At 44.9% G+C, this 8,758-nt stretch overlaps 1 protein-coding gene across 1 annotated transcript; it reads right to left on the bottom strand.

The window, feature by feature from the left end:
* Positions 1–7,814: 7,814 nt before the first annotated feature.
* Positions 7,815–8,372, bottom strand: LOC136536104 (leucine-rich repeat receptor-like serine/threonine-protein kinase BAM1). The gene has a single exon (XM_066528506.1). The coding sequence runs from the start codon at positions 8,370–8,372 to the stop codon at positions 7,815–7,817; it is 558 nt and encodes a 185-aa protein (XP_066384603.1).
* Positions 8,373–8,758: the final 386 nt, after the last annotated feature.

Raw genomic sequence — 8,758 nt, forward strand, 5'->3', positions numbered from 1 at the left:
CAGTTGCTAATCTATGAATAGATACGAAATGCTCATTATGGACATGATTATGTTGGCTGATTGAATTATTGTGAAGTAATGGATTTGTAGATGTGTACTTGTACAGCTCAGAATATGTATTTGAGTATCTATGTTAAATAAAATTTTCATAGCTTGACATATTTCCGTTCATAAATAATTAAACATTTTCATATTTTTTCAACAAAACCGCTAACGGAAAACGTGGACCACATATCCTGCTATATTTTTTTATAGCATTCAGAGGAGACAGTCCTAAACCATTTACCGTTCTATTTAAAACCCTTGGTCGTCTTGCGTGTAGCGCCTTCGTGTGTCTTCCTCGATGTACAATGGTATACACACTATACACTGCACATTTCCACTAAATATTTCCTTGTGATGTACTTCCTCCGTCCCTAGAACATCGTAATTCTAGTTTTAAATTTAGACAAGCATTTTTTTTTAAATTCAAAGTTAGAATTGTACTCCATCTATTCTAAATTTAGACAAGCATTGGAAGAGCTCGTTGATACAACACAGAAGCTGTTGTTGTGCCAAACCGAACACCACAGTAATTAGGAAATAAGCACTAATTCAGCAGTATTTTTCAGCGCATGGACCGTATTTTCCTCTCACAGCATTTCAGCAAAAATATCAGCATAAGCCAAATTTCAGCGAAACGAACAGGGTGATAGACCGGCGACCGAATGCAAAAGTATAGTAGAGGAGAAAAGTCGCGTCCATAAAAATTCCTCTCTCAGGCTATAATGTGAGCACTCCTAGAGCCCCTTTCGTTCTTCTTCTCTGGTACGTTTGCTGGAGGTAGGAAGGAGAGGGAGACCATCTCTCTTTTCCACGGTTTTTATACCCAGTTTGTTTAGGGTTTAGCCCAAATAAATCTACCGACAAAATCAGATGCTTTTTTGTTAGGATCTTGTTACTTGCAATGACTTCGGTGATTGGTACGATGAGATCGCTTGCAGACATCGATTTCATTAGGCGGTCAATTTGTAGCCATAATTTGCAAAGAGGATAGTTACTCCAGGCCATCAATCTTATCGTTAATAGTCGCAAAGAGAAAATCAAGATTGTAGGTAATGAATTTGCATCCTATGCTGTAGCCAACGATGCAACTGTCGTCTTTCATCGATTCAGATACGTTTTGGACTAGTTCTGAAATGTTGGATCTTACGGCATGTCTAATGTTTAGGGGTTTATCATTGGATTTAGCATAAAAACTGCACTTTGTCTTTGGTGTTCAACAAGGTTGTGTTCATCTAGAGCATCAGCTGCATTGAAAAAGCCACTAGGGAAAAAGACGATGAAAAGAATCTAAATAGACTATTATACCTTATTTATTTAGAATTTTCATATGTAATTTAGGGATGTATTGTACCAAGTTTTAATGTAATAATTCCTCCTTCCATTAGGAAAAAGATATGTATTTGAGGGTTGTTGTAATAAAATTAAACATTTCCATGTTTCTCTTGAAAAAAGAGCTAACCAAAAATTGGCATCGCATATCCTGAACTTTTTGTAGCACCCAGAGGAGACTATCCTAAACCATGTACTCCCTTCATCTCAAATTATAAGTTATTCTAACTTTCTTAGAGAGTCAAAGCATCTCAAATCTAACTAAGTTTATATAATAAAATAATAACATCTACTATACCAAATAAGTACCTTCGGATTCTTCATTAATTATATTTTTATAGTATACCTATTCAATGTTATAAATCTTTAAATTTTTCCTATAATTATGATCAAACTTGAAATGTTTTTACTTTGTAGCAAAGTTAAAATAATTTATAATTTGAAACGGAGGGAGCAGTACCTTTCTATTTAAAGCCTCGCCCGCCTTGCGTGTAGCGCCTTGGTGTGTTTTCCTCGGTGTACAAGGCACTACTACAGATTTGATATCTTGTCCCGGTTGGGAACTGGTTTTAGTCCCGGTTTCCCAACCGGGACTAGCGATCCGAGACTAATAATGCCTCCCACCGCTGCGCTCTCTGAGATTCGAACCTAAGACCTCATGCACTGCCTCGCGCGGAGCTTACCACCCCCACCTACACTATACGTTTCCACTATACACTATACACTACACGTTTCCACTAAACATTTCCATGTGAGTACGTTGATACAATACATAAGCTAATGTGTCCTGTCCCAAACCGAACCCCACAGGATTAAAAGCTCAGACCGGCTGGCGATCGAACGCAAAAGTAGAGGAGAAAAGTCGCGTCTCGCGTCCATAAACTCTCAGGCAGTCAGACTATAATGGGCATGGCAGGCAGCACTCCAACGTACTTTCAAAAGATTACACGCCTGCCTACTTGAATAATCCTTTGTGTGCTGAAGAGTGAAGAAGAGCCATCCATCGCCCAATAGACCAGTCCCTTACAGCACGGCCGTCTGCCGTCCCCATGCCGTGCCACTTGCATGCTGTCGCTGCCATGCATAGCAAGGCAGATCCATATCCATATGGTCCCTGCCGGGAGCGGGGAAGGCTTGTTCAGCTCAACTGCTTGCACTCACGCCGCATCCACCTCACAGTCACACGCACAGGATGACAGGACACCCAACCGACCGGCACGTGAATTCCTCCGTCCCCTAACACAGCTGCTCCGGACCGGGGCCTTGAGGCCTTGTAACAGTACGTTTGACCTGCGTTCACTGCCGCCGCTCGATCGGTCCCGTGCCCACTCGCGCAGCAGGTCGCCGCGCACCACGCACACCCGGCCTCGTGTCGCGTAGCGTTCATCTCGTAGCCGTAGCCCGTAGTGCATCCATGCGTGCCTCGCATCGCCGGGACGGCGGCGGGGCCGGTCTCTGGAAGCCATAATAAATCCCCGTTTTGGACGGGGTCCAGACGTGGGGAGTGTGTGCGTGCATGTCACCAAAGGATCGTCCAAAGGCTGGCCTGTAAACGCTGCAGAATCCTCCCCCACGGTCCTCTTCTGTTTTTTCGGTGGTGCGTGCACTTTTACGCTTTCCGATGATGATGATGCCGCTCCGGCGCTCCCCGGTGGCTGGCATCGGCAATCATTATTGGCTTCGTCGTCGCTCCCCGGGGGCCGGGCGGAGACGCCGAGTGCTCTGCTCGCCGAACTATTGCAGCGGCAGGCAGCCGGGGCGGGTGAAAGCTAGCATTGACCGCGGCCGCGCCAGGGCCCACGAGCACTTGCTGCTGCGTCGTCGATCGGTCAGGCGACCAGAGCGCGCGCACGCAGGCGGGCAGGGGCAGCAACCTGACACCACCACGGTTCCATCCACGAACGCCAACGGGGAGTCGGGAACGGCATGCATGGCTTTCCTTGCTGGCACGGAACGGAAGCCCACAACTGCGCTGCGCTGCACCGCGCTTTCGGCCTGACACACACACTGATCGCTGCTGGTGCCCAACTCAGGCTGCAGCCAACCGGAGCCCTGCCTACTGCCCAGCCTGATGTGTCCGTGCACAACGGCAGGCCGGCACGTTGCCGTATCTCTGCTCATCACCGTGGATGCCCATGACCCATCAAAACACCTCCCAAGTGGCCAAGTACTGTCCTATGAGTCTACGACTACGAGGGAGTAGTGCACGGGAGAAGGGAGATCGAGATTGGTCGACTTTTTTGACCCGCGTCGCAACTTGCAAACAAATCCAGCGCCCGGTGCCCTGCCCGGTGATCATCACGTCCACATAACCATGTCTCATTCTGTGATTCTGACCAACTCGCACCCTGCTCCTGCCTGGGCTATCTTTGCCGTTCCGGATCGGATCCGCATGCCTTCATCACATTTGCTATGCTCGTACGATTTTGCCCTCGTCCTTCCCGTCCATCCCCACGAAAAAATGGCCTGGTACCAGCCCATCCGCGCGATGATGCTGCCTTCCTGGTGCCTGCTTGCCTGCCTCCGCTCCCCTGTGACAACGGCAAGGCAGTCATGCCTGGCTCGGCTCATCACCTCCGTCACCGGCGCGGCTCGCCACTGCGCCCACGGCATGCATGCACGTGGGCGCGATCAGGGAGCCAGTAGCCAGAAAGCACTGAGCCTTCGTCAGGCACTCAGGCGCGCCACTACTATCGCATCAGTGCATCTGCGTCGTCGTCCGTCAGACGATCAGGAACTCTGAGGCCGAGTTTAGTTGCCGAAAATTTTGGCAAAACGACACTGTAGCATTTTTATTGTTATTTGGCAATTAGTGTCCAATCATAGTCTAATTAGGCTTAAAAGATTCGTCTCGTTGATTTCGTCTAAACTGTGTAATTAGTTTTATTTTTTATTTATATTTAATAGCTTCATGCATGTGTCTAAAGATTCGATATGACGAAGAAAAAATTAACGTTTGGAGGGAAAGCCTGAACACGCGCGTACCCACAACTCCACAAGACGGGGACGGGTGCAGAACTGCAGGCAGATGAACACCAGAGCATGGGCATAGGGCATGCAATGCATCATGCATGGCATGGCCTTTTCTGGCGCGGAAGCCCTCGTCTGCCCCTGTACGAACGGGTGACAGCAACGGTTGACGTTCATCAGGGCATCAGTGCCGACTGCAGAACCCAAAGGGGCCTGAACCTGGCCTCGCTGTTCCTGGATTGCCCCAATCAAAACAACGGAGTAATGACATACTAGGAGTGGTAGTATTGTATATATACTACCCCCTCTCTATTTATGTATTAAAAAATGTAAGTTTAGATTTAGATTAAGTTAAACTTTCTTAATTTAACTGAATTTATTAAAATTATTATATATTTAATTTGAAGCATTTTATGATTAATCAATACTATTTATTTGATATTATAGTGCTAATATTATTTTGTATAGTTAATTAAACTTAAATAATTTGATTTATGGAGCTAGTCATAAGTCATAACAGGAGCAATTACGGCGCTGCTGACAACTCGCTTTAATTTGCATATGTTTCGCACTCCAATCATGAATCACCGAAACGATTAAGGTTGATTCATGTGGTAGTACAAAAATGAACCAGGAAATCAGGAATAGTATGAACGATCAAAACCTCTCATGCCTCCGATGGAGCTTTGGTTTGGTTGGTCCTCCCGTGGAGCAAGCAGGTAACCCTACCGCCATTATTTCGACGCAACAACAGTACACCAGCTTCACCTGTGGCTGTGGAGGATGAAAACGGTACGGAAATAGCTCGAAACATCCGCTTTCATTTCTATATTATGATACCGTTTTTGAATTTCGCAAACATAAAAATTTGTTATTTTCAATTGATTTCACAACCATTTTTTTATACTCTTAATTGCTAAAATGTAAAAACATTCTGAATCGAACCGCTTCCATTTTCAGGCCTCGTTCGCTGGTCTGAAACTTGGCTGAAACTGGCTGAAAAACACTGTTCTGGCTGAATTGTTGTGAGAGAAAAACACTGTTCCGGCTGAAAAAAATAAGCTGATCAAGCCAAATATGAGGTAAGACGATAGGGTCAGAGGTACCATGGTCCATGGATGGCATCAGACCAACACCCAACCCTGCCCTTCACTGTTTACCGCACGGCCGTTTACCACAGGTACAACTTTCCACCACTTCCAGCTTCCTGCCAAAACATTTCGCTTTTTCCTGCTCCATGTCTTCTCCATCCACGCACTAATAAAAACAGCTTGACACTCGATTCATGGTCATGGGGATTGCCGGATTCATAAGGAGCTCTGAACTGCCCATCAGTCCTGGAGAGCCCAAACTGTACTACACACCAACACTGCCTTGGATCCCTGCATTAACGCTGAGCTGAAGCATTTTGAACACACACCAACTCCGAAGAGTCCTCCCATGTGCCGCACTGATCTCGCCATTTGCACCCCTCTCAAAGGGAAGTATTACTTTTTTTCAGATTCTGAGGCAGCAGCAAGTAGTGTAGTGCTGCTGCTGCTGCCCAGGGAGAAGGCCGTGGTCCAAGCTAGCTGTGTTTTGGACAGAGCAATATAGCAGGCACCGATCAAAGTGAGGCTGAAGTGAGGGCAAAGGAAGCGTTGTTGCCCTTGTTGTCCACCCCGGCGGCAGGGACGACACGACGAGCGCGGCATGGATTCGCGCGCTCACGTGGTGGTACCCGTGGTAGGGGGCTTGCCGGCTTGGCGGGCCTTCTTTCTTTTCTTCAATGAGGTGGCCAACTTAGGCCCCGTTTAGATCCAAAAATTTTTGGATTTTGGCTCACTGTAGCATTTCATTTGTATTTGGTAATTAGTGTCTAATTATGGACTAATTAGGTTCAAAAGTTTCGTCTCGCGATTTCTCGACCAACTGTGTAATAGTTTTTTTTTTTCGTCTACATTTAGTACTCCATGCATGTGCCGCAAGATTCGATGTGACGGTTACTGCGCAAAATTTTTGGATTCTAAACAGAGCCCTTAGCCAAACTAGGGCCTACACTGCTGTGGAGAAACAGCGACAGTGCACGCAGAAATCGCAGGAGGGGCCATTGTTCAGATCAAATGATTCCCTTTTCTCTCTCTTTATTTCCCTTACTACTTTTTCTTCGCAAAGAATTCTTTTTCGGTTGCCTTTTGTCATCTGCTTTGTGTGTGTGTGCGTGTAAAAAAAACTTTGTTGAATCGTTGTTTTTTTTTAAAAAACAACAACGATTCAACAAAGTTTTTTTTTCCAGAAGATCATTAGCCATTGCTGCACTTGAATGAACGCGTGGTGACAGAGAAGGGTGGTTATTTCGCAATTTGTCGTACTGAACAGATTCCTGAACCTGATAGTCACTCGTGATCACCTAACAATAGGATATGGACAGACCTATGTACGAACTAGTTGCATCATCTCAGTTAGGCTAGTGCACTAGTAGTACAGTAGTACTTGACGAGGTGATCAGGTTCGTTCGCTTTGAACAATGCTCCACTCGCTTTCACTTGCCTCCCAAAGTTTACTCAAAATCCTATCACACTTGCATAAAGTATTAAACATAGACTCAAAAAATAACTAATTATACAGTTTGCGACTAATTTACGAGACGAATCTTTTAAGCCTAATTATTCCATGATTTGATAATGTGGTGCTATAGTATATATGTGCTAATGATGGATTAATTAGGTTTAATAAATTCGTCTCGTGGATTAATGACAGATTTTGTAATTTGTTTATTTATTAGTATCCGAACACCGCGCAACACCCGATGTGACACTCAAAAACTTTATCTCTGAATTTAAACAAGTCCTTAATACGGCGGAAGCATCTGCTAACTGCTGATCTGCAGCTGCTGTTGACGTTACGCAGAGGGCAAAGCATCTGCTTACCGAGCCGTTTCTTTCATGCGCTCCTTTGAAATTCTGGGCCAGGCGTCTGCTTTGAAGAGATACAGATCAACTTCTTTTGTGCAACAACAAAAGACGATAAAAAAAGTGAGAGAAAGCAACAATCAGATGCTCCGGTAGGGTATCTATCAATTCATCTTGCAAACAGGCTTTTTCTTTGGGACCAATGTAGCTTAAGATCTGACTTCAAGACCTTTAGTTATGGCCCACTTCCAGTGTTTACAAAGAAGCAGAAAGTACTTAAAAGATCTTGGTTCCACAACAAAGATTCTGGCGCTAAATTGGACAGAGAGTGCACTTGATACTTTAGTGCCTACTACAATACTATTGGAGAAGGGAAATCAAAGGCTCTAGCAATGTAACTCAACTCGCTACAGACTCCTACATTGCAGCAGCAAATGAAATATGGCAAATTGGAAACAACCAACCAACCAACTTGAATATGTACAAGCACAGGAGGCCAAACTTACTGCATCCTAAATTACGACCTAAGCTTGCGAGATCGAAGTGCAGATTTTGCAAGGAATGGTAACATTTTCACACTCAGATGCTGATGAGATCTGGAGGTGGCGATGACGGGGAGCTTGTTTGCTGCTGCTGCTGCTGACCTCTTGCTTCAACGGTTGGTGCTTCATTGGTCCCAACTGGTGCTGGATGTAGAGGACTGGATGCAGAGCCGTCACTGGAATTTGGAACCTCCTCTCCTTGCTTGGTAGATGGCTTTGGTAGCTCACTTAGGATCTGCACAACCTCCCTCATCGTCGGGCGCTGCACGCTTTGCTCCTCAGTGCAGAGCAATGCAAGATAGAAGACATGCATCACCTCGTGCAGCGGCACAGTTGAGAGCCTTGGGTCCAGGATCTTCATCACTTGTTCTTTGCTTGAGTCTGTCATCATCTTTGCCCATTGGACAATGTCAACACCATCGCCAAACTCACCTACAGGCTTCCTTCCAGTGACAAGCTCAAGAAGCACAACGCCAAAGCTATAGACATCGCTCTTCTCATCGACCTTCAGTGTGTATGCATATTCTGGATAGCACGGATGGCAACCAAGAGCAAGGTCATTGGAAATAGAATTTAGAAGCCAATAGTCAGACATTTTGTAAACCAAAAGCAATGACGAAAATGTAAAGAGAAATACAACAGAAGATACGCATAAAAAAACCATTGAACATTACGATCATGAAGGTGTAAACAAACATCATAAAGTTTCAACAGAAGATACAACAATGAAGTAGCTGATCTTCAGTAAATGTACTCGTAAGAGAACTAGTAGAGATAATATTATACAGAAACCATGTAGATAAGTACCAATACTCATCAAACAGTATAACAATGAAGTTTTATAGCTTGAGAGACATAGTTTTATAGAGCTTGAACATGTAATTAACTATAAGTATTCTAACTTATAATGCATCTCGATATATTCAGAATGAGTACTCTATTCATATTGAACTGGATCAGGAAGGGTTGATTTTTACCCTG

The sequence above is a fragment of the Miscanthus floridulus genome, chromosome 2 (genome assembly GCF_019320115.1).
Source record: "Miscanthus floridulus cultivar M001 chromosome 2, ASM1932011v1, whole genome shotgun sequence".
NCBI classification, from domain to species: Eukaryota; Viridiplantae; Streptophyta; class Magnoliopsida; order Poales; family Poaceae; genus Miscanthus; species Miscanthus floridulus.

Coding starts and splice junctions, on each gene's coding strand:
- LOC136536104 (XM_066528506.1), bottom strand. CDS start 8,372: ATGTCTGACTATTGGCTTCTAAATTCTATTTCCAATGACCTTGCTCTT.